The sequence below is a fragment of the Anabrus simplex genome, chromosome 4 (assembly GCF_040414725.1).
Source record: "Anabrus simplex isolate iqAnaSimp1 chromosome 4, ASM4041472v1, whole genome shotgun sequence".
In the NCBI taxonomy this organism is placed as follows: domain Eukaryota; kingdom Metazoa; phylum Arthropoda; class Insecta; order Orthoptera; family Tettigoniidae; genus Anabrus; species Anabrus simplex.
Genome location: NC_090268.1, coordinates 247,815,724 through 247,841,642, shown reverse-complemented (window position 1 = coordinate 247,841,642; position 25,919 = coordinate 247,815,724). Strand labels below are relative to the sequence as shown.

Here is a 25,919-nt window from a genome sequence, read left to right as displayed (position 1 = left end):
TTGACACTAATGAGAATGAAATTCAGGCCTACTTTGCCCTCTGCAATCTAATATCCCAGGTTCGTAAGTTTCGCATCCAATTATATTGGAGCAAAGATAAATGTATATAGACCCCCAAAAGTGTGAAGTGCCTCTACATACACCCGAATGTTTCGATATTTACCACACACATTCTTCATTCTGATGTCATTATTGATTGTATACAATTATTTTGAATGCCTCATTGACAACTGCATGAAAATTCTGGCTGCTGTTCCATTTATGGTATTAATTTCATAGCGATGCGTAGTAGTTCTGACCAGGTGGCTTACTTGAGTTGAGGGCGATTTAGCACATGGGACCATTAAACCTGAGACGATTGGGTTAAAATGTTCCACTTGCCCTTATTCTCACTTCGTTAGTGTGCTTGATGTAGAATTGTTTTTTACTCTCAACATTTCCACCACAAGCATCATTGTTGCAGAAGCTATACAGAGTAAGTTGCTTTCATGTGTTACGTCCCTTGTCATGCTGACGAACCTGTATTTTCACCATAAGAGTCTTATTCTATTTCCTTCATCTTCCCACAATCAATGCAGGAATTTATTTCTCTTAATACCACTACGCAATTACTAACGGAATAGAAAAGATCAGTGACGCGGTCCCTCAACAAGTGAACCCAGCACGCCGCACTCTTGCGTAGTCAAGTGCTCCAAATCAAACATGCGAACTTTAATGCTTTCTGTAGGTCTTTTTTTATTGTTCTTTTTCAGATGTAATACTGTTACCATATGTTTTTTCTTTCATGTAGTTTATAAATTTATTTACTCAAAGTTAGTTGCCTTTTCATGTCCGCTTACTGTCATCCGTAGTACCGAACATGGGACTTCAGACTCAAGTTGTTTGAACGTTATGTTGCCAGATTCCTAAGTTGCGCCTTTGGTTCAAAATTACCTAAGACGAAACGCTGGTTAATAGAGCAAACGCCGGAAAAGCCATCCATCTAATTTTTGATCTGATATCTATCATTACTTAAATTGAATGATTATCTGGGTACCACATCTTGGTCTCTCCCAGCTTTCGAACCAGATCTAGCCTTCGAAATGGCTCGTCAAACCACATTCACTATTGTGAATCTCAATTTGACGTGCTCAAATTTTATAAGGACAACCTAGACATCTTTGGCTATCACAAAAATACTCCCAGCGGGATACGAACACACACCAAAGTGCCTACGTCCCTTAGTTGCGGCGCCAAACATACTGTACCGTATTCAGGGGTTTTCTTCTTCACTTTCCACTCTGCGGCTATTATTACTGTCTATTGATCTGGAGTAAAACTTTGTGCCATAATGAAATCGGGAATTTAGCACTGCACCAGTTAATTCAGTAAACTTCACGACTAAAAGCACTGTTTCTCGGTCGTAAAACCATACGCTGTTATATATATCTATCCACATGGCAACATTCACGCAGAAGTAGGACGATCCCTCCATTCCTGTATAAACATCCGACTAACTCAGGTTTGGGCAGAGAAGTGGGTTGGTTGTCGATGGGAAAGTCTAAAAGTCGAAGTTCTCACTTAATTATACGGAAATGACAGGAAAATGGAGGTATAACTCGAACGAAAAACAATAATATGGGGTAGAATGATTTTTTCACAAAATAACCCCGAATCGTACTAACATGAAAAGAAAATCAAATAATAAAAATGATAATAACATTATCTCAAAAATTGAAAAGAGATGGAAATTAAAACGTTATACAAATAATGAAATGAAAAGGAAAGTTCAAACACAACATTAAATACTTGTGAACTTCAAAAATATTCTTCACATGATTGTCCAAAGTTCATGTTCATAATAGTATACGTATGCGTATACAAATACATATTCGATTCGCGTGGAGTAACACGATGTTAAGTATCACATTGATACGGATTTTAATTCCAGAGAATCGTCGCAAAGTTAACATAAAAAGAAAATTAAGACACAATGGGACATGATATGAATTACGAAAAATACTAGTGGCATTTCCCTACACTATCTTCACAATGAACACAACATAAGCGAAGTATCTCAAATATTTACATCGGATAAAGAAAGGGAAATCTTACTTACTACACTGACTCGACGTGAAACGCAGTTCACCAAAAGATCTAGTGAAAACTAGATTGACCACCAACATTCAATCAGCACTCGGGCTGTTCCCCATTAAACAACAAGACAACATATCCGAACATGAAATAGCACAAAACACCATCCTGTAAGAGAAAACATATTATCTTTTATTAAACATATGGAAAGCAATGGGCAACATTGCATTCTTCTGCTGCATTTTTGCACCTAAAAGCGCATTCATCTGTCACATATTTCCTGCTGTGCTGTGGGCTGAAAAGAAATGTTAAAACTCGGTACTGCCCTGAGGCTTGGTTACTGTTCGACAAGATTGTATCACGGAAATAACATCTCATTCACGCTGTCTATGTAAACACGGCTGATAAGTAAACCTGTAAATCGATCTCATATTTCCTCAACTGCACGGAAACTTGCATACAATCGTGCTTCTTACTAGCATGCTACAATAATTTATCACACACATCAGACTCACTGGCCTGGCATCAATTTCCCGTCTATTCTGATTCTCAGTATTCTCTCAGAATACACTTGCAGGGCCATGTTCACTGTACATCATTCTTATCACTTCATCAGGCATGCAATTGGCCTGCATAATCAACTTCATAAATCAGCATGCATTAAAACCTCTTATATATTTCTTACAATCTCATCAGCCTTTCCCATTATAAATCCAGGTTCGATTCCCATACAAATCATTGTGCGAAACAGTTTCCAACCTACATTGGAAGATTCCTTTCTCATTCAACGTTGCGATTCAGCTCCACACATGTGAGCTCCTGAAATAACATGTCATGCAATCTGTTACTAACTTTCTAAATGACCAAAATTAAATTGAATTTACTCTCAACGTAGCAAGTGTTTAACTCGGAAAGTGGATGATCTTGTCAATCTAATCCTCCTATCTCTAATATACAAGAATATCGGAATAATACCAAGCTAATTATCATGCATAATGACACAACAAAATAAATCCTAACAATTCCCTTATTATCCCATCCAACTAATCGTAAAGTAAAATAAAAATATAGAAATCGTGGATTCCTCTTTTATCCATATTTACAGCATTACAAATCTAAAATAAACACATGCCATCAGGCAAAATTTACATTAAAGAAAAATCCCTACACTAAACTTCACTAGTATTTAAACATAATTCATATAACATGCCATCTAATTTAAAAACATGCGTCTTATCTTGGACGATCTCTGGACATTGGCAACGGCTCGCATCCTTGCCATGATTGTGTCTTACTCCATGTTGATCACTGCTTTAACACATGGAAACAATCTTCTTTCTTCTATGGGCGGTGCCATCTTCTTGATGAAAGTTCCTGTACACTGCAACACAGAAGACTTTAGGTGAATGTCTCTTCACTACTCGATTTACACGTGCCGAACAAACCCTTGTTAGCTGTGAACTAAGCCAACATTACTGACAAACAAACACACTTAAAATTAATCAATTAGGGTTTCTTTTATACAGTTAGTTAGAGCGGCTCGCGGTTCGGTTCGAAAGTTCTTCGCAAAACGCGACCGACACGAAAATGCAATGCAGCTGAGCGTTTATTCTTCACTTTCCACTCTGCGGCTATTATTACTGTCTATTGATCTGGAGTAAAACTTTGTGCCATAATGAAATCGGGAATTTAGCACTGCACCAGTTAATTCAGTAAACTTCACGACTAAAAGCACTGTTTCTCGGTCGTAAAACCATACGCTGTTATATATATCTATCCACATGGCAACATTCACGCAGAAGTATCAGAGCAATACCGAACAACGTTCACACCACGTCGGCTCCCACAATCAGAGTGATGCTCCCAAAGCTTGGGATGCTGGAGAAGCTTGGCTAACGCCGTTGTAGCTATGGAATTCCTGCATGTTCAAAGAAGCAACCAATCAGCGTGCTTGCTATTCACAATGACTTTCATATTATTTAAAACACACCATAAAATACACTCCAGATGATATAAAAATGACTCAGATTATTTCTATAGCGTATTCCTTATTATATTACACTTTCCGACCTGTGGAAATCCGTCAACTAACAGAACTGATTCCTTTATAGCGATATCTTCTTCATGCAATTGTCCCTGTTGGTTAACCTGGGATTTTAATTCCGCGCGATCCAGACTCCATATTGGCCACACCCACGCGTTCTAATTGGCTTGATGTACCTCTTGGCCAACGTCTTCTACACGTGCCGAGATGTGCTAACTTCTGGTAACGCCAAGCCTTTCTCACGGTCCCGAGGAAGCATCACGCAATATTCAGCAACTTTATGTCTCTATGGACTTCCGGTCTCAGCTATCCTGCGATCCACTACTTTTGCCATGCCTGAATAAAATTTATTTCAATAAAATTATATAATATGGCAAATAATAATCTGAGTGTCTCCATAAGGATACGGCTCAACGCGTTCAAGCAGTCCCATCTCGTGCAGACTATTTTTCATTGTTGTAACTGATGTTTTTATCTCTGTGCATATGTGTACTGCCAATAGTCTTGCTGAGAATAACAGTTCTGAAATAATTTGAATGCAGACTGACATACAACCCCTTAGGATAACTTCCATAGACTCACTTGACTTTCAAGCCAGGGAGTAGCAACAATGGATGAGTGATCATGTGATAGGGACATGACCATTGTGCAGGAAGTAAACTTGTTTGAAATGATAATGCAGAATCTTGAGTATTCATCAAAACACGTTTTCAAGGGTGTTAAATGCATCCACACAGATGTAGATGAATCAAAATTACAGTTGTGAACACACAGGAAATACTATTTGGTATAAATCAGAAATTGTCACATGTGTGTTTTAAACTTTCTGACGCTAGTGTGTATATATTTATGTAAGATTTTTATGGTATAAGGAGGTTGGATGAACGGGATATCAGGTCAATATTACAGAATTAATAACATCATAAGAAGGTAAGAATGGGTAAATAGGCCATTGTGGGTATTTTGACCACTATAATGAATTGTTTTTTTCTCTAGATGACTACTGTCAACCTCCTGTATATCACCACCAGATGTACCCACACCCTCAGTTATTGTCCACTATGAGCAATGAACAGATATTCTTGGTAAAAGTAGAATAGTAACTACCTCACTATAACATCACCCCCACCTAACGCCATCTGTCATTGGTAGCCCAGGTGCATAAGTGTCATACGCTGTTAAAAGTGTACTTGATATATTGCCAACTGTTGGTTTATAATTATAAGTAGGAACCCAGAAACTTTATCCTCTTTACCCAAGACTTATGTTAGAGGAAGAAGATCCATTTTAGTTTTGGACATATTTTTAAGTTAGATAGAATAGGACCGACAAGTTTTAATTATGTTAAAACACGATTAATTTTTGTTACATTTATGTATTGTTCACATTTTAAAAATTGTCACCGGGCGAGTTGGCCGTGCGCGTAGAGGTGCGCAGCTGTGAGCTTGCATCCGGGAGATAGTAGGTTCGAATCCCACTATCGGCAGCCGTGAAGATGGTTTTCCGTGGTTTCCCATTTTCACACCAGGCAAATGCTGGTGCTGTACCTTAATTAAGGCCACGGCCGATTCCTTCCAACTCCTAGGCCTTTCCTATCCCATCGTCACCATAAGACCTATCTGTGTTGGTGTGACGTAAAGCCCCTAGCAAAAAAAAAATATTGTCCTCTTTAAGTCGTTAGAAAAGGAGTCTAACCGTCATTGTCTTTGTCTCCCTCTACTTCTCTTACCCTTCATAACAGGGTCCATTGTTCTCCTAGGTAACTTATACTCCTCCTTTCGCCTCACATGACCCACAACTGAAGCCGGTTTATGAGTACAGCTTCATCCAGCAAGTTAATTCCTAACAGCCTATATCTCCTCATGTAGAGTACCCTCCTGCCGTTGTTCCCACCTGTTTGTACCAGCAGTCACTCTTGCTACTTTCATGTCTGCTACTTCTGACTTATGATTAAGATATCCTGAGTCCACCCAGCTTTGACTCCCATAAAGCAAAGTTGGACTGAAAACAGACCGATGTAAAGATAGTTTTGTCTGGGAGCTGACTTCCTACTTACAGAGTACTGTTGATCGCAACTGCAAGCTCACTGCATTAGCTTTGATGCACTTTGATTCAATCTCACTATATGTGCTACCATATGGGAGAACACACATCCTAAATACTTGAAATTATCTACCTGTTTCAGGTTTGTACCCCTAATCTGACATTCAATTATTTTTGTATATCTTACCTACTGACATCATTTTAGTCTTAGAAAGGCTAATTGCACCTAGATATTAGACTGCAGGCTTTCTGTACAACCTGCCTTTAAGACTGCTTACTACATTTTCACCTAACTGAATCCCTCCCTGCCACTTAATACCTTTCAGCAGAAGAAATCTATCCTTAATCCCATAGTCCCCCAGTACGACAAACATCTTTTCCCTCGGTATTCTTGTCATATGCCTTCTCTAGGTCTATGAAACATAACTGTACCAGGCGAGTTGGCCGTGCGGTTAGGAGCATGCAGCTGTGAGCTCGCATCCGGGAGATAATGGGTTCGAATCCCACTGTCGGCAGCTCTGAAGATGGTTGTCCATGGTTTCCCATTTTCACACCAGGCAAATGCTGGGGCTGTACCTTAATTAAGGCCACGGTCGCTTCCTTCTCATTCCTAGGCCTTTCCTGTCCCATCGTCGCCATAGGACCTATCTGTGTCGGTGCGACGTAAAGCAAATAGCAAGAAGAAAAAAAACATAACTGAAACCCCATTGGTTTTCATCCAACTTCCTCTCAACCACTGATATTCAATTTTTAAAAAAACCTTAGTTATTTAAAAGAAAGCATTTAATTTATTGAAAAAGAATACTGTATTTATAATGTAATGATATATTAAATAAAAAAGGCATTTTTATTATTAAGGCAATGAAAATTTCACTTGATCAGGGGTTCAAATCCACCATCTCCCAAATGCAAGCAGACAACTATGTGACGCAGTCCATATAGCAACTTTTCCTCTTTTTTTCCCCTCCTAATAGTTAGTATCAGATGCCATTTACTACTACTACTACTACTACTACTACTACTACTACTTACGGATTTTACAAATTCAGAATGCTCTTTATGAATTCTCAGTTTCTCTCACGAAAATGCAGAAAGAATAGTTTCGTTCGTAGGGGATATTGTTAGAAAACAATTTGTGAAAAAATGTAGCGATATAGCAGCATTTGTCTGCAACCATTAACAGCGAGCAAAACATTTGCTGAATGTTAATTCCCATCATATGTGCTCAATTTCTGTTCCGTTTTAGTAATGATTTGCCTGCACAGATTTTAATTTCAGTGAAATGATGAACAACATTACATTAACAAGATGTGGTATAAATACAAAAACAATGAAAAGCTGAGTGACCATGGACAAAAAACAGATCTACAGAAAATCAGCATTACAGAAAGCAATATACGGAAGAATTTGCATGCCTAGGATCATCGAAAATTTCACTGAACTACGTGTTTTGTGAAACATGCTAGCGTGATTTTTCAGTTAATCATGGAAGACACAACCTTGTAAAATCTTTTTTAAAAAAAGGAACATGAAGGTTATAGGTACATCAGTGGGTAATGCAAAAAACTCTTATCTTTATTTTTTACTGAAAAAAAAATACATCATAGTATTATACTAGTTGATGTTATTTCAGTCATTTTGTTTGGTTTGCACATAACCATATTTTATCTGTAGCAGGCCATGCCACTGAAGGTTGGCATCCCTGAATACCTCTTGTTTACATATCTTCACGAAAAAGAACTAGAAAAGTAAACAAAAACCTTTGAAATTACATGTTGGGATAACTGTATTAATATATGGTTTAATTCTTCTGTTGTTCATTTGCTTGCTGAAATAACTTGTAATAGCGTTTGTCTTACTGGTGTCGTTTGATACTGTAATGGTGATGAAGAATAAGACGACAGTGAAATTAATAATGGATTGTTTGTGGAAAATTGTGGTAATAGTTTGATGCAGTACCTTTCGAGCACTAAATATGTCATCTTGCTTATTTTTATTCCCTCTGTAGTGCTTGGAAGCTTATTCCAGCATGATTCCAAAATTTGCAATTTACCATTAATAAACAAATAACCAGATCAGTTATCATTACTGTCTTGTGACTGTCGGATTTGCATTTTTATGCATCGTATTGTACCGTACCCAGGGGTAAGAACCCTCTAGGACGATGCCTCCATTTCTGTATAAACATCTGACTAACTCAGGTTTGGACAGAGAGGTGGGTTGGTTGTCGATGGGCAAGTCTAAAAGTTGCAGTCTATCACTTAAATATAAGTATATGACAGGAAATGGAGGTTTAACACGAATGAGGAACAATATTGTGGGGTAGGATGAGTTTATTCATAAAATAACCCCGAACCATATTAACACAAATGAAATTCAAGTAATTAAATAATTATAAAATTGTCAAAGAAATGAAATTGAAAAGGATATGGCCATCAAAACGTTAATTACTCAAATAATTAAATGCAAAATGAAAGTTCAAACACAACATTAAATACTTGTGAACTTCAAATAACTTCTCATGATTGTCCAAAGTTCGTGTTCATAATAGTATGAGTATGCGTATACGTATTCGATTCGTATGGAGTAACACGATGTTAAGTATCACAATGATACAGTTTTTAAATTCCGGAGAGTTTTCACAAAAGTTAACATAAAAAGAAAATTAGATGCAATGGGACATGATATGAATTATGAAAAATACTAGTGGCATTTCCCTACGCTATATTTACAACAGTCAGAATATAATTAACGTATCTCAAATATCTACATCGGATTAGGAAAGGGAAATCTTACATACTACACCGACTCGACGTGAAACGCGGTTCACCAAAAGGATCTAGTAAGAACTAGATTGACCACCAACATTCACTCAGCACTCGGGCTGTTTCCCATTAAACAACAAGACAACATATCAAAACAACATGAAATTGAACAAAACACCATCCTGTAAGAGAGAACATATATTATACTTCATTAGACATGTGAAAAGCAATGGGCAACATTGCGTTCCTCTGCTGCATTTGCGGACCCAAAAGCGCGTTCATCCGTTGCATATTTCCTGCTTTTCTGTGGGCTGAAAAGAAATGTTAGAACTCAATACTGCACTGAGGGCGTGGTTGCTGTTCGACAAAATTGTATTACGGAAATGACATCCATTTCACACTGTTTATATAAACACGGCTGATAAGTAAACCTGTAAGGCGAGCTTGTATTTCCTCAACTGCTCAGAAATTCACATACAATTGTGCTTCTTGTTAGCATGCTATATAATTTAACACACACATCAGACTCACTGGCCTGACATTAATTTCCCATCAATTCTGATTCTCAATATTCTCTCAGAATACAATTGCAGGACTATTCTTACTGCACATCATTCTTATAACTTCATCAGGCATGCAATCGGCCTGCATAATCAATTTCATAAATCAGCATGCATTACATTCTCTAGTATTTCTTACAATCTCATTAGACTTTCACATTATAAATCCGGGTTTGATTTCCACTCAAATCATTGTACGAAACAGTTTCCAACCCACATTGGAAGACTCCTTTCTCATTCAACATTGCGATACAGCTCCACATGTATTACAGCTCCTGAAATAACATGTGTCATGCAATCTGTTACTAACTTTCTAAATGACAAAAAAAAAAAAAATTGAATTTACTCTCATCGCAGCAAGTATTTAACTCGGAAAGTTGATGATCATGTCAATCTAATCCCCCTATCTCTAACATACAAGAATATTGGAATAATTCTAAGCTAATTAACATGCATAATGACACAAAAACAAAGTAAATTCTAACAACTCTCTCAATATCCCATCTAACTAATCGTAAAGTATAATGAAAATATAGAAATCGTGCATTCCCCTCCTATCCGTATCCACAGCATCACAAATGTAAATTAATCACGTGCCATCCGGCAAAAATTACGTTAAAGAAAAATCCCTACACTAAACTTCACTAGTATTTAAACATAATTCATATAACATGCCATCTAATTTAAAAACATGCGTCTTATCTTTGACAATTTCTTGGACATTGGCAATGGCTCACATCCTTGCACCGTTGTTTTGTTTCTCCATGTTCACCTCAGCTTTAACGCATGGAAGCAATCTTCTTTCTTCTATGGGCGGTGCCATCTTCTTGATGAAAGTTACTGTACACTGCAACATAGAAGACTTTAGGTGAATGCCTCTTCACCACTCAATTTGCACGTGCCGAATAAACCCTTGTTTGAACTAAGCCAACATTAATCTGACAGAACAAACACACGTAAAATTAACATGACACATTTAGGGTTTTACACAGTTAGTTAGAGTGGCTCGTGGTTCGGTTCGAAAGTCCTTCGCGATACGCGACCGACACGAAAATACGATGATCTAGATGTTGATTCCCAAAGGGAATCTGAAATATTTGTTCCGAATGAGTAAATTTATAATACCAATATAAATGGTCCGTTATTGGACATTATAAATTTTCCAGCTAACTCATTCCTGGTTGCCAGCGTTTCGCCCCCTTGTGCTAGGCTGGGCTCATCATTTAGTACCTAGCACACATACCAAGGCGCTGGCTAGTGCACACCCTGGAGGCCACTGCGTAGGCTAGTTGTAGCCACCGGCAGTGCCAATGCACTATGAGAGACTCTGTCCCACTATCGCACACGGGGGCGAAACGCTGGCAACCAGGAATGAGTTAGCTGGAAAATTTATAATGTCCAATAACGGACCATTTATATTGGTATTACGAAAATACGATGCAGCTGAGCGTCTCTTCTTCTCTCACCAGTCTGCGGCTGATATTACTGTCTATTACTTTGGAGTAAAACTTTGCGTCATAATGAAATCGGCAATTTAGCACTGCACCAGTTAATTCAGCAAACTTCACAACTAAAAGCACTGTTTCTCGGTCGAAATGACCATACACTGTAATATGTCTATCCATGTGGCATCATTCGCGCACAAGTATCAGAGCAGTATAGACACGTTCACTCCCGGCGATTCACACTATCAGAGTGCGCTCCCAAAGCTTGGGACGCTTGAGAAGCTTGGCTAATGCCGTTGTAGCTATGGGATTCCCGCATGTTCAAAGAAGCAACCAATCAGCGTGCTTGCTATTCACAATGACTTTTATATTAATTAAAATTAACATAAAACACATTCCTGATGACATAAAAAATGACTCAGATTACTTCTGTAGCGTATTCTTTATTATTTTACACTTTCCGACGTGTGGAAATCCGTCAACTAACAGAACTGATTCCTTTATAGCGATGTATTCTTCATGCAGATATCCATGTTGGTCAACCTGGGATTTTAATTCCGCGCAATCTAGATTCCATGTTGGCCACACCCACACATTCTAATTGGCTGAATGTTCCTCTTGGCCAACGTCTTCTACACGTGCCGAGATGTGCTAACTTCTGGTAACGCTGAGCCTTTCCCACGGTCCCAGGAAGCATTGCGGAATATTCAGCGACTTTATGTCTCCGTGGACTTCCGGTCTCAACTATCCTGTGATCTACTTTAACCATGTCTGACTGAAATTTATTTCAATACAATTGTGTAAAATGGCAAATATATATCTGATTGTTTCTTATGGGCTTCATCTAACAGATGACTTGACTTGTATTGATAGGAGGATTTTATAAATATTTTCTTTTGTAAAGTAAAGGATACGGCTCAGTATATTAATGTATGTACTTCATTTCCTGACTGGTTTAGGACACACGAACTGACTCGCTGATACCTCGATAGATATGAGAGAACTTTTCTTGAATTTACTGTATTTTCTTTCATGTAGTGGTGATTGTCTTGTAAATTCTAGCATGAATGGTGCTTAGTGTTCCTTCTCTACTGTTAATTTTTATATTACTTGGTAATGTTATGGTAGTGGGGTTGTTTGCAATGGATGAAGGATATGTTAGTCACAGACATCTTATACTAGGTGAGGAAATAAAATGTTTTTTTGTAGCATTGTATGTATACTGTAGTCTAGAGATTTTCAATTTTAGTTTCTACCAGCTTGTGATACCTCCATTTATAACTTAGTTCTACCTATTCATTCTGAATGTAATTCTTGTTTTGTATTATACATATGCTTGTTTATAATTTCTTCTTATTTTTTTACACATTTAACAGCTTACTGCTAATTCTTTCTCTAGGTGATTACCACTATTTTGTATTGTGGTATTTGAATATGCCTTCTGTATTGAATAGTTTATACAAAGTGCATGGGCAACTTTTATATAGTTCCATTTACCTTTAAAGTGCTAATTTGAGGTCAGTATAGACAATCCATAGTATATTGTATGATTAATTAAGCATTTATTATATGTTACCTAAAAAATTATTGAGCTATTTTAAAATGTCTTTCCCTCACTATTATTTTGCAAAAACAGGCACTAAATTAGTTTAATTACTTTGTTCATTTATCATATACACATACAGTACAGTGAGTTGAAACTGTGACCTGCTAATTTAGTTTCTTAAATATCAACCAATCAAGCATATGAGTGAGCAAGCAAATGAAATGTTCGACTTTTCTTCAATTGTTTCCTGAGTTAGTGCATTAAAGGTAAGATGGGCCATGCTTTTTAGTGTTCTGCTGTTTGTTTGTGTGTGATATGTAATTCTGCTGCTTTGCATCCATAGGCACACTCTTGTCACCACAGTCTGGGGTGCACAAATATAGCTAGTCACTCATAGGGTACGATCGCTTGGTTAGGAATGGGGCAAACTAACAGTTTAGGTAAGTAAGCAGGCTTCGAATACACCTGATACCCCTGAATCAGTAAAAGTAAGATAGGAAACTGCTGCAGCTACTACTGGGTATTGTTAGCACTTAAACCTGCATGTCATCTTGAGAGTGCACAGTGAACAATTTAGTTAGTGGTGGTGGCAGCATGTGCTATGAAAAATATTGTAATGTAGCACCTTGGAAATTTTATTATAATAGTTATAGCAGTCTTTTGTGATTGACTGTCTGAAACTAACAACTCTTTTTTTATTTTCACAGATGTTGAAGATGATGAAGGTGGAAGAAAAGTTGATAAGTGGCAAGATAAAATCAGCAGTGGGTTTGATCGCCTTATGTCCTTTGCATCTACAGAATTGGATAAACGTCGTCGTAGCACAGAAGGAGCCTCTCCTAGGGGTGGAGATTCAGCTGCTAGTTGTAATACAAGCCCTGATAGTGGCATAGGTCATGGTGACCCTCCACCCCCTCCACCGTCTTTGCCTCTTTCAAGTTCCAAGAAAAGAAGTGTAGGTGATTTGGGCTCCCTCAGCCCTGGACTAAAAATGCCAAAACTTTTCAAAACTCCACCTAATAAACCATCCCCAGACCAAATTGGAAGAGATTCACCTCCAATATTAGAGCCTCCCCTAATTGATGACACCATTGGTCCTCCACGAACTCCTTCTCCTTCTTCATCTGCTGATGAACATACATTAATTTCAGCTGGGCCACCATTTAGTCCAGCACCCCTTGACGGTCCATACAGCCCTGTGTCAACATCAAGTATATCTGCAACTAATGGAGAATCGTGCAGTCCACCTCCGTTACCTCCTTCCGTCCCTCTGAAATGTCAAAGACCAGAAAACTCGGATCATAAATCATCAAGAGGTGATCATCATTTTAAGAAAAAGTTCTTCCATCGTGAAAGCTGGAATTCAAACCATTGGCAGAACAGTGTGAACCAGAGTAACCATCATGGCCAGCATAAAGGAAAATTTCGTCCCAAAGGTAAAGATTGGGAATGGCATGGAAGCAAGAATCACCACCAGCTATCAGCAGCTCCTATTCCTCCCAATTTCTCCGTCCCACCTCCACATCTTGTGAATACAGCATTACCACCACCGTATCATCCACATGGGAGGTTTCCTTCGCGCTACAGGAATACTCATTCATGGGACAGATTCTCTGGATATGGTGTTCAAGATACTAGTAGATCAGAGCCTCCAACTATACTCCCTGGTAAGTAATAATTTGGTTCACGAGAGATAAATTGTGTGTGTCTGATATTTTCATACAATTTCAAGGAACTTTTGCAGGATGCTATGTCAGTCTTCCAGTTTCTAAAGAGTTTTTATCATATCATTCTCACGTCTTCTGTAATGACCCTCTAATACCTGTAATTCAGAACAATCAGGTGCATTTGGTGAGAAATATTCTTTGCATTTTTTTTCTATTATCCATGGTGTGTTTAATTTTATTTACTGAATTGCTGATGTACCCATGCTTCGCTATGGAATTCTACACTGTGTACAGAATTCTAGGTTAGGTAGTATACACGTTGTGAGTAAGATTGTATTAAATTGCATAGCTCTTAACATTACCCTAGAAACGCGACAGGGAAGTCGCCAAACATCTTTGTTTATGGGAAGACTGGGTTAGGGAATTTTCACAGTCAAGTTGGGAAATTTTCATTATAATGGCAGACTCTCACTCTCCAGCTGCGTTTTTACATCCTCAGAAAAACTGCCATTTTGTTTTTCCCAACCGAATTCAACATAGGTCATTATAATGACGCCAGTAGGAATATCGTTAATTAAAAGCAGTGCTATCATATGAAACACTCGACCAATGAAAAACCACACATTTCTAATTTTTAACAAACAGTAGAATGTTGCCAATCTAATAGTCCCAAAGTTCCAGAGCTGGAATGACCAGGCCGCAGACAGCCGTGAACACTCCTCTACCATTATTCCATTAAATATGCACACTGCTCATTCCGATCAGTGCCTCAGAGTCCGACTCGTTGGCTGAACGGTCAGCGTACTGGCCTTCGGTTCAGAGGGTCGCGGGTTCGATTCCCGGCCGGGTCGGGGATTTTAACCTTAATTGGTTATTTCCTACGATGTGGGGGCTGGGTGTATGTATTGTCTTCATCATCATTTCATCCTCATCATGACGCGCAGGCCGCCTACGGGCATCAAATAGAACGACCTGCACCTGGTGAGCCGAACCCTTCCTGGGATATCCTGGCACTAAAAGCCATACGATATTTCATTTTTTCAGTGCCTCAGAGTAGGGTTTGAATAGCTGGAATGCCATGATGAACCAGCAGTATCAGAAAATATATGAATCAGAGGAATCGTATGCTGGAGAAGAAAGTTATCTAATGCCCCAGCTATTTCCTGCCAATATTCAGGCAAGCTGTTATACTCGGCTTGCAACAGTAATCCCATCTATCAGAGATGAGTGGCAACATAGAGAGACAAAGAACAGCACAACAAACAATGGTCAGTGTAATGTTGTTGATCAATTTTATGTGTTTTCGATATTTTAGGCCTTCACATTTAGTTTTTTTCCGATTCTGAAATACCACTCTTATCATAGTCGGTACAGTAAAACTGAATAAAACATAAATGACAAACTGTATTCTCTATAAATTCTGCTATGTAGTACTATTCGATAGGACCAATAACATAGATACTGTATTTAAAAATTAAATTTTAGGCGCCTCCCCCTAAATTACCATTTCATCCAGGGTGAATAAAATTGTTTATAGCTTAGACTGTAGTTTCTTATTCCCCAACTCTATGTACCTATTTTCATTAAATTGTCTTCACCCATTTTCTCGTGGCTCGGCGTTGATATGGACTTGGCAACAAAAATACAAATTCATGAAGATCTCTGTTATCATAGCCGGTACGAAATGATCGAAAATTTAATTCTATATAACTATAGTTATGCACTATTTATCAGTAGGACCACTAATATTTGAGAATTAAATTTCAGGCCTTTCCCTAAACTGCCATTTTGGTCAGCATGAATAAAATGATTTATAGCTTATATTGTAGTGGCTCATTTCCCAACTTTACATACCGAATTTCATTTTCTCTTCAGCCATTTTCTCGTGATGCGTGTACATGCATATAGACAGACAGAAATTACGGAAAAGTAAAAAGTGTATTTCCTTGTTACTGTGGACACAACCGATACAGAAATACTATTTGTTTGAAATTGTTAGCAATGTACAGATAAAACTCTTATTTTATATTTATAGATTAGTGTTTTCGTGTAACTTTCTCTGCCTACATTTCAGGCTATACATAGTGTGAGGGTCGTACTGGAAGCGATGAGAAACCGTTTTTTTAAAAAGGTCAGTATCTATCAGTACAGTAGAGCCTCGATTATACATTCCTGGAAGCTACATTTTCCTGTATTATTAGTTCAAATTATTTGGTCCCACGAGCATCCTAATAAAATCACGTTGTAAAAATCCTGCATTTTTCGTTCCTCAAAGAAACTATTTCCCGTATCAACCGTCCAGAAATTTCAGTCCCATCAACGCTAAATCCTCGATCATGTGTTTTTCAAGAAACTGGATCTTAACATCCCATCATTGCGGTAACTTGAGGAAGTACTATACCGGAAAAGCAATCGGCGGTGAACTTGCATAAGGGACCATCTTAGCATCGCATTCATCGCATAAATTGTTTAGAGAATCAAAATCATAAAGCAGAGAGTGTCCACAACAATTGGAAGGAGACAGAGTATATTTCAACAGCTCTACTTGAAGACGGTAAGAGTTTTGGCAAATGTTCGTACTTGCAAAACGTCTACATTATGTTCAAGGTTAGATGTTTTCTCTCCCGAGTGTATCGCCGAACAGGTTTTTGGCACTTCCCTCAGGGCACTGTATAGTCACTGAGCTTTCAGGCAGGAATGGAAACTACTCCTACTTAAGGGACACAAATTTAGTATTTTAATATTATCGTATACACACCCGGACGACTGGAGTGGGACATCAATGATGATGATTATGTTATCGTGACCAGAACAGATGTTGCACCTTACATACATAAAGCCATGGGAGGTTTTGGGATTGCCTATTACTCTTTTCGTCCTATCCTAATATAAGACTGTGAATTTCACGTTTTTGTGTTAAAATGTTATAAAAACCACAGTCGTTTTATAACTGAGAGAAGTTTTGAGAGGAAACTGATGAGGTTTCCTCAGTAAAAATGAATGTAAAGTTTCAAGATTTTTAAGTCGCGTACCGGTAATTAATGTTTGAAGCCGGCCCGCGGTTGGACTTGCCTGCCTCTCACCCGGAGGGCCCGGGTTCGATTCTTGGCCAGGTCAGGCCAGGCAATTTTACCTGGATATGAGGGCTGGTTCCAGGTTCACTTGTTCTACGAATATGTTTAATTGAGGTGCTTTTTAACGGTGAGATGCGACCTCGGTCTAGAGAGCCAGGAATAACGGCAGAGAGGATTCATCGCACTGACCATGCGTCACCTCGTAATCTGCAGGCCTTCGGTCCGAGCAGCGATCGCTTGGTAGGTGAAAGGCCCATTGGGGCTGTAGTTTGGTTTGGTTTAGGGGTGTTGTAAGGTTATAAGTATACATATTCCTTTTTTGTGATGTTTAGCCAAGTTGTTCATAGTTCATTCGTTCCCGGATTTTCCATTTTACCGTGTTGCACTTTTTTTTCCGTGGTCCGTCCAAAAACGGAGAATCGAGGTTTCACTGTATACTGTAATACAACCATACCATTTCAATCTACGGACATCATTTGCATTGGTCATGTGAACACTAGCCGTTGTTGCAAAATGACTCACAGTGATGTTTAGTTTCAACATTGTGCTGCCATTGAATTCCTTGTTAAAGAGGACATTTCTGCTTGTATAAATTCGCCCCAGGTAGCAGTGTTAGAAGATGGATGAAACATTTCAAAGATCGATTAAACAAGCAGCCAAATGATTGTCCTCAAACTGCCTCCACTGAATTCAGCAGGGAAAGATTTGATAACATCATTAACCGCTCAAGCCAGTTCGACGTGTACGTGTACGGACCTACAAAACATAAGCCAGGAGCCGTTAGACATATACCTGTACAGACTAGGCTAGCGATGTTTTAGATGCACCTCTGCGTGCCATCTGTTGGTTGTCAACGTGAACTTTTAGCATGGCTCTCAACTCAGGGTATCATTCTATGCAGGGGGGTATCTTCTACCGTAATGTAGCATTGTGTTGGCGTAAAAATAATTTGTTTCATTACTGGTGATCCTTGTAAACAACATGACGGCGTACTCGCATGGTCTGTATTTATCTAATGCAGCTCTCGAACTCATATTAGGTTAAAGTAGTTATGAGAATAATCCAAGTGATAATGAAAGTGTTAGTGATGATGATTATGCACAGCAGGAAATTACGTGTGATGTACATAATGATAGTAATATAAGTGAATGCTCACCTGAGTGGTCATGGACACCTGTTGATTTGAATTTTATTCCAACAAGAAGGTAATCAGGCTTTTTTTATACTTTGCATGCCACCTTTTTGTATGTAGATACATCATCTGCATGATATGAACTACATATCCACTTATTTTGAACAAAATGAGACAAGTCGTTTAGAAGTTACAGCAATGTTTGTGACAGCATGTAAAATTGTGATATTTTTCTAAAACTTATTACCACTGTAGGGTAAAACTTGGCCAACTTTTAATACCGGCTTGAAGGGTTAAGGAAGATGAATGTGCCACTGTACCTGGATACAATTGGAGCAAAACTTTTAATAGGGCACAGTGCAGCACAGAAAATGATTACAAGCTTAGGCTATAGATTACCAAGGATTGGTAAATGCTGGATCGTGACAGACCCAAAAATCCAGAGATAAACTATTGCTCAATTCATCCTTCAGAGATAATATTCTAAATTAATATTATGGTGTAATGAAAGCTGGTTCTAACATTTATGACGAATGAAACAGCAGAACTTGGAATTGAACCATCATAACTTTAAAAAAAAAACAACAACAGACTGAGTTCAGTCTGCTGGGAAAGATACGGATACTGTGCTATGGGGTGCAGAGGGTTGCTTTCTAATTTAATTTCCTGAACCTGGGGAAACTAAGAATGGTCTCCATTATGTCCCAACATTCCAAAAGCTCCATTATGCATTGCACTATAAACTCATTAAAAGATCAACTTCCTTCAGCCCTTACTATACTCAGTTCACCTAAGTGAAAATTTGGAATACGGGGTGTTTTTTTTTTTTTTTGGCAAGGCTTGTGGTTCTGGTTCAGAATTGGTTTCTTTAGATGTTAAACAGTAACTACCCCTAATCCACTCAAGAGACAATATTATACGTGCCAGCAAGTTGGTGTTTTGCAGGTCTTTTAAGCTGACACCTTATAGGCAACCTGTGCATCTGTGAGGATGGGGCCCCATCTATGATTATTCTAATGCTGAAAATGGCACATTAGCTAGCTTTTTTTTTTTAATCCTGACTTGTTAGAAATCAGAATTGTGCTCTATTCTCTGCGCCTTCTAAGTAGATGTTCCTAAGGCTGCACATTGTTTATGGAACACACACAAATGGTGGTGCATGCTCAGAAAATGACATCTGTCCCTGCCGGACTGACTTTTGAGCTCAAGTTGCCAGGCTTAATGCCCGCTGAGTCCAACGGTATTTCAAGGTGCTCAGATATGACAGACTTGTGTATATAGATTTACCGGCACGTAAGAGAACTTCTAGGGAACAAAATTCCAGCACCTCATCGTCACTGAAAACCTTAAAAGTAGTTTCCGAGACATAAAACCAATAACATCATTTTTCCGCCTATTCCTTTGGGTGACTCAAAGGAAGCAACGGGCATCTTCACTGCAGATGCTGGACAGCTGCAATCTGGCATTCGTCGAATACTTCACAACACTAGAAACCCTATCCATAACTGGAAAATTACATTTTCTCAATCAATCAATCAAACAATCCAGTCAATCAGTCATCATTGATCTGCATTTAGGGCGGTTGCCCAGTTGGGAGTATCAATTGTTTACCTCATATTTACATTTATTTTTAATTGTTTACCTGTCTAAATATTTTGAACAAACTTGGAAATTTATTGAATATTTTCCTTGATAATTTATTCCGATCCCTTACTCCTCATCCTATAAATGAATATTTGTCCCAATCTGTCCTCATGAATTCTAACTTTATCTTCATATTATGATCTTTCCTACTTTTAAAAGCTCCACTCACGCTTATTCTTCTGCTTATGTCATTCCACGTCAACTCACCGCTGACACGTCGAAACATACCACATACATTGAATCAATAACAGTAAATTTCCACCTTTTTGATACTTTTATTTGCTTTAAGCAAATTAATTAATCATTTACAGTACATGTTTCGTTCCATTTGAAACATCTTCAGCTATATTACAATGCTTAGGTGAAATTTTGGAGTACATTTATCTTCCTAAAAACATCTTAATAAGTATTCTACCTAGTTATGCTTAAAATGTACGTGAGTTGAAAAAGTTAAAACAATTAAAATCAGTGGATGGTTGAATGGGAAGGGAAATGAATTTACTTATTTTAACCTATTTTAAAACTATATTCATTTGAACAGATGTAAAAAAAAAATGTTTTTGTTCCCAGTACTTTTTTCATTATGATGTGTGATTTTCTAGTAGTCTAATAATAAAAACTTTTTGAAAAATAATTTTCCTTTGTCAACGTTCTATTTTTTTACAAGGATATTCTCTTATTTTGCTCTTCCCAAGGTGACTGTTGTTTGTTTTAATTTTATAAAAGTTCTCTTGAATTCAGTTAATGCAGGATCCTTGAAGCTGATTATTGCTGTCATCATCATCATTATTATTATTATTATTATTATTATTATTATTATTATTATTATTATCCTCTCAGTTTTTTTATCTCATAATTGTTTTGAGTAGTAAATTTCTGGAGATGTGCCTTAAATACAAAAATTTCAGGATTAAACATTTAATTGTTTGTGTTGTAAACTTGTTACTGTTATTGCAAGAATATAATCATTGACATCACTAAGTTATTTCTAGAAATATGTATCAAAAATAGGAAGCTTGGAAGGAAAACAAAAACACACACAAAATAGAATCACATTGCCAGTGTGACCTTCCTAGCTTCCTTATGTTTTCATTGTGAGTGTTCCTACTCTAACATCATTCAGACTTTCTTTAAGTGCATTCAGTATTCTGTGTTTTAATACTGTTTCCTTCATCTGATAAGTGTCGAGGTTGAACACTCCATGAAAAAACAGTGGTTAAGAAGAAATGTCAGAGGCAAAACACTTTTGAATTCATGCCTGTGATAGATTTTTATGAAAGTTGTTGAAGTTTTACATGTAATATATGTATTTTAAGTCTCTTCAGTACTTTCAATTTACTATTATATTTTCATGGTTGATTTGTTTGTATAATGGTTAAATAATTAGGAGAAATATATGGAAGTTTCCATTAATTGTGAATCATTTTTGTTTCAGTTTCTTCTCACCATATGACTTAGTAGAATTCATTCTTACCTGGACTTTGAACTATCAGCTAATCACTGCCAACCACCTTTTGTGCTGTAGGTGTATTTGATGAAGTAAAGACTATTGCAGCAGTCAAACTCTCCTACCCCTTTGCTCAAAATGAACTTCCCTTCTGAAATCAAGAAATGGATGGTTGTTCACTTACAAGATTGGTTTGAGTTAATGAATGCTGTTATCTTTTATCTGTATTACAGTATGAGGAACACAAGGAATGTATGTGATCTAAAGTGTACAGTTAAAATTTGAATGAAGTGGACTTGATGGACAATCATGACATATGTACAGACACATGTGGCTGTTGTATGACAGTCGAAGTAGATTGTTTTGTGAGCTTGGGTTGCAAAAGAATTACTAGCAATCAGGAGATACTTGAATGGATGTAGTACTGAGACATATAGTGGTCAAAAATGAGTGTACAAAATGTGATGAATTTCATACTAAGGCTACATAACTGCCACTTATTTATTTTATATTGTACATGAGATTATGAAGTCTCATTTTCATATTTGTCTGCAACATGGTGTTCTCATGTAGTTTCACCAGTGTTCTATGTTACTCTTCATTTTTTTGTTGCTCCTATCATTTTACAAAAATGTTAGGAGAGTTTATCTTAATTATTTAAAATATAGGAATTAAAAGGTTTTTAAAAATCAAAAGTCTATAGCTTGTAGTTGTTAAAAGAGGCTGTGTCGGAGTATAATGTCATGCTTCCAAAGTATTAATCTGCTATCTTTGGCTTTGTGTTTCTGAGCTGCTAGAATATTTGGCTGGGGCAAGATGTCCTGCTCAAAGGTTCCAGATTAAAATGACATTTTTACTCACATCCTCCTCCCATACCCACAAATTATCAGAAAATTGTACAGAACCTACTGAATTGTTGCAGGCCATTTTCTAACGAGGTTTTGTGATGAGTCAGTAGGACCCCACCCCCACATGTAATGTATTTACACCTCATTTCTTTCTTGATGGAAATGAAAATCAAGTGCATTGCATCTAATGTTACATTTCTCACCCTATATAAATGAGATATTTTTTTCCTTATGTTTGTTGAAGGAAACTTGTGAAGCAAGTGAGTGCCTGTGATGGATAAGTCTTATCATTAATTTAAAATCCCTGTAACCAACAACTGACCAAATATTTCACTGTTAACTTATTAGCATGTCAGTAATTTGTTAATATACCATACTGTTATAAATAAATGAATAAATATGTATATTTTTTTTTTTAATCAGCAGTGGGTTGGATTTGTTATATTTCAGGTTTAGTGTGAGGAGCCTGATCTAAATTATTTAATTCACTGCCATTTTATGTGTGTATTATAAAAAGCTAGGCACTGCCATAATGACATGTGTTCATATGGAATGAAGAATGATTTCACAAAGAGATTTGCGCCTGTATCGTTTAATGCATGAAGGTTTTTTAATGATATACATTTTGTAAATAAACTGTTCCTTTAATTGTTTTTAATATATTTCATTAGTATCAGCCAATTTCTCTGTTGGCATGAAATTATACTTTGATCAAAGTATGAGCCAAAAAGACATGGTAATTGTAAAATGACATAGCCTTTAGAGGCCATAAGTGTTAAACTGAATGAAACAGTCATTTTAGTTGAAATATTTGTACGATCTTTATTCATTTCTGTTGAATATACTATGTCTTAATAAAAGACTTAAGCCAAAAATGCAGTTTCTCCTAACTTGTAAAAATGTTCAGTTTTAAAAAATCTGACTTGTAATGTTAAATCATTTTTAACCTACTTTTAAAAATTGAATTTCTTATTTATTTTATATTGGAAATATTTCATTGAATATTGCTATGTGTGTAAAGGGCATTGTTACGTGGGTTCAATGTATATGTAGCACCAGTAACTAGTTGTCATACTTTATTTTGTTACCAAAATGTAATTTTTTTACCTGTTCCTGTGACTTGTTAATTGCCAACATCCTATTAGAGAAGTGTCTTACATCATACCCTTTCACTATAATGGTAAAAAGTTTTTCTTCTAAGTTCAGTAATGGTGATTATTGCACTGCCTTTTAGTTTTCTTATGGTGAAGATCACTTCCAGGTATTGACAGCTGTTTTAAAATTTTGCTGTATACACATGTAATGAAACTAAATGGTAAGAGGAATTTTTCTTTAGATTGTGTAATTACGAGCTCCTAATTTGGGATCATGGGGATAATCACCAAGAGACTCCTAGCTGAGTTCAACATGGCTCCTTACTTTCATCTTGTTTTCATGCAACCTCTCATGGTTAACTCTTCCAGCCCTAATAGTAATAAGCTTGAAAGGCCTGGGTAGTGTTTTATCTTCATGTCTTCAGTGACCCTTCCTTTTCCAATTTCCTGAGTGTCAGGCCTTTTTCTCCTTTCAAAATGCAATAACCCTGAACCCACTTAAATTTGTAGAACATTGATTTTCTAACTTTTCATTGCAATTCTCCTTATGCCTTTCATAGGAAGTGAATTGTGGTACTTTAAATTAGGTATAACAAATTTTATGTTTGGAGTTCAAACTTTTCAAACCTTAGAGAATGTCAGATTTGATCTGTATGTATAGCTTAAATTAAGATATTCTGAGCATTGTGAGGAGTCTTGCCATTTTTTGTCAGTGGTATGGAATGAAAGGAGCCCAGTTATCAGTACCAACCAAGGAGAACAAAACTCTGAATATAGAAACAAAGACCTTTTTTTTTAAAGATGTGGAAAAAAGAAGGAATTATTAATGTAATGTACCATACTTCTTAATGGCTTTAATGACTCGCAACCAAGTATCACCCAAAGAAAAGCCCATGCATCTGTTGAAAAACAGGCATTCCCTTCCATTTGTATTACCTGTCTGTAATCTGAGCTTGATTATGCTTCTGTGTTTTAAAGCTTTGAAATCTCTTTTTGGCCTGTGACAACCTTTTCAGCAATTGTGTCTTGTTTTATATTGTTGCTTCTTCCACGTGCCTTAATACAGGTTCCGATGTACCTGCACAGCTACCTATCCTAATTCTGAGAGTGCAAGAAATATTTGATGTATTCTGTGATGCTATATTGGGTAGAGTTTATAGCCCAGATATTCATAAAATTGAAACAATGCTGAGCAGTTTTAATATGGTAGCTACGGAGAATATTTATATTGCAGTTGGTGGTATTGCGGTTATTCGACCTGTTACGTTCATCCTTTGTGTGAGGAGAAAAGCTGCATTTTTTTTTTTTTTTTCAATGCAAGTGACTTGAAATTATCAGTTAGCTATGGCAGCCTTCAGAGTAGCTTCTTTCAATATATCAGTCCTCTACTGGCAAGTTGGTGTGCTGTATAATAGGTAGTAAGATTATCCTGCCCTTGGTTTTTCTTCAACTTTCTTACAGGCTAGCAAGTTAGACACATGATATGTCAATGGTAACTCATATTATGTTCATAGGGTAACTTACTCAAGAGTATCTCTGCCAGGGTAGTAGTTTGGGTGTGATAGAATGGTCTGAAGGTACTGGGACTTTTTTCCATATTATTATTATTATTATTATTATTATTATTATTATTATTGTTGTTATTGTTGTTGTTGTTGTTGTTGTTATTGTTGTTGTTTGAGTCATCAGTCCATAGTTTGATGTAGCTCCCCATGCCACCTTATCCTATGCTAATCTTTTCATTTCTACTTAATTACTACATCCTATATCTGCTCTAATCATCTTGACATATCCATATCTTGGTCTACCCGTACTGTTCTTACCACCTACTTTCCCAGTTTTACACCAGGCAAATGCTTGGGGGGGGGCTGTACCTTAATTAAGGCCACGGCTGCTTTCTTCCCACTTCTAGCCTTTTCCTACCCCATCGTCACCATAAGATCTATCTGTGTTGGTGCGACATAAAGGAAATTGAAAAATAATCTTACAACCTACATTTCCCTCATAAACAAATTGAATAAGTCCTGGGTGTCTTAAGATGTGTCATGTCATTCTCCCTCTTCTCGTCAGATTTAGCCAATGTTAAAAATTAAATAACTGGAAAGGAGGTTCAACCTATTCAATACTCAAAAGAAAGAAACGTAGCAATTACATTTCTATTTAAATGGGACCGGTTTCGACCTTAGTCTAGGTCATCATCAGCCATAAAAACATATAAAATGTTTATGAATGTTGGAGGTCAGTTCCACACACTGTTAGGCACAAAGACACGACATCACATTCTGTTCTGCACAAAGTCACAACACTACTAATCAACATACGAAGATCAAGCCTTTTTGATCTTCGTATGTTGATTAGTAGTGTTGTGACTTTGTGCAGAACAGAATGTGATGTCGTGTCTTTGTGCCTAACAGTGTGTGGAACTGACCTCCAACATTCATAAACATTTTATATGTTTTTATGGCTGATGATGACCTAGACTAAGGTCGAAACCGGTCCCATTTAAATAGAAATGTAATTGCTACGTTTCTTTCTTT

General features: G+C 37.2%; 1 protein-coding gene across 2 annotated transcripts in view; it reads left to right on the top strand.

The window, feature by feature from the left end:
* Nucleotides 1-24,335, top strand: part of gpp (grappa) — a 552,218-nt gene extending 527,883 nt beyond the window's left edge. The window contains exons 15-16 of one of the 2 annotated variants that reach the window (XR_010859839.2): nt 12,820-12,916; nt 13,184-13,318. Coding sequence is in view for 1 of the 2 variants with exons in the window: in XM_067145498.2 (XP_067001599.2) it covers nt 13,184-14,143; nt 21,429-21,451 (983 nt within the window). In the remaining variant the exon portion in view is untranslated. Of the gene's footprint in view, nt 1-12,819; nt 12,917-13,183; nt 14,144-21,428 lie in introns of those variants that run through there. The other variant, XM_067145498.2, reaches the window with a different exon arrangement.
* The last annotated feature ends 1,584 nt before the right edge of the window (nt 24,336-25,919 follow it).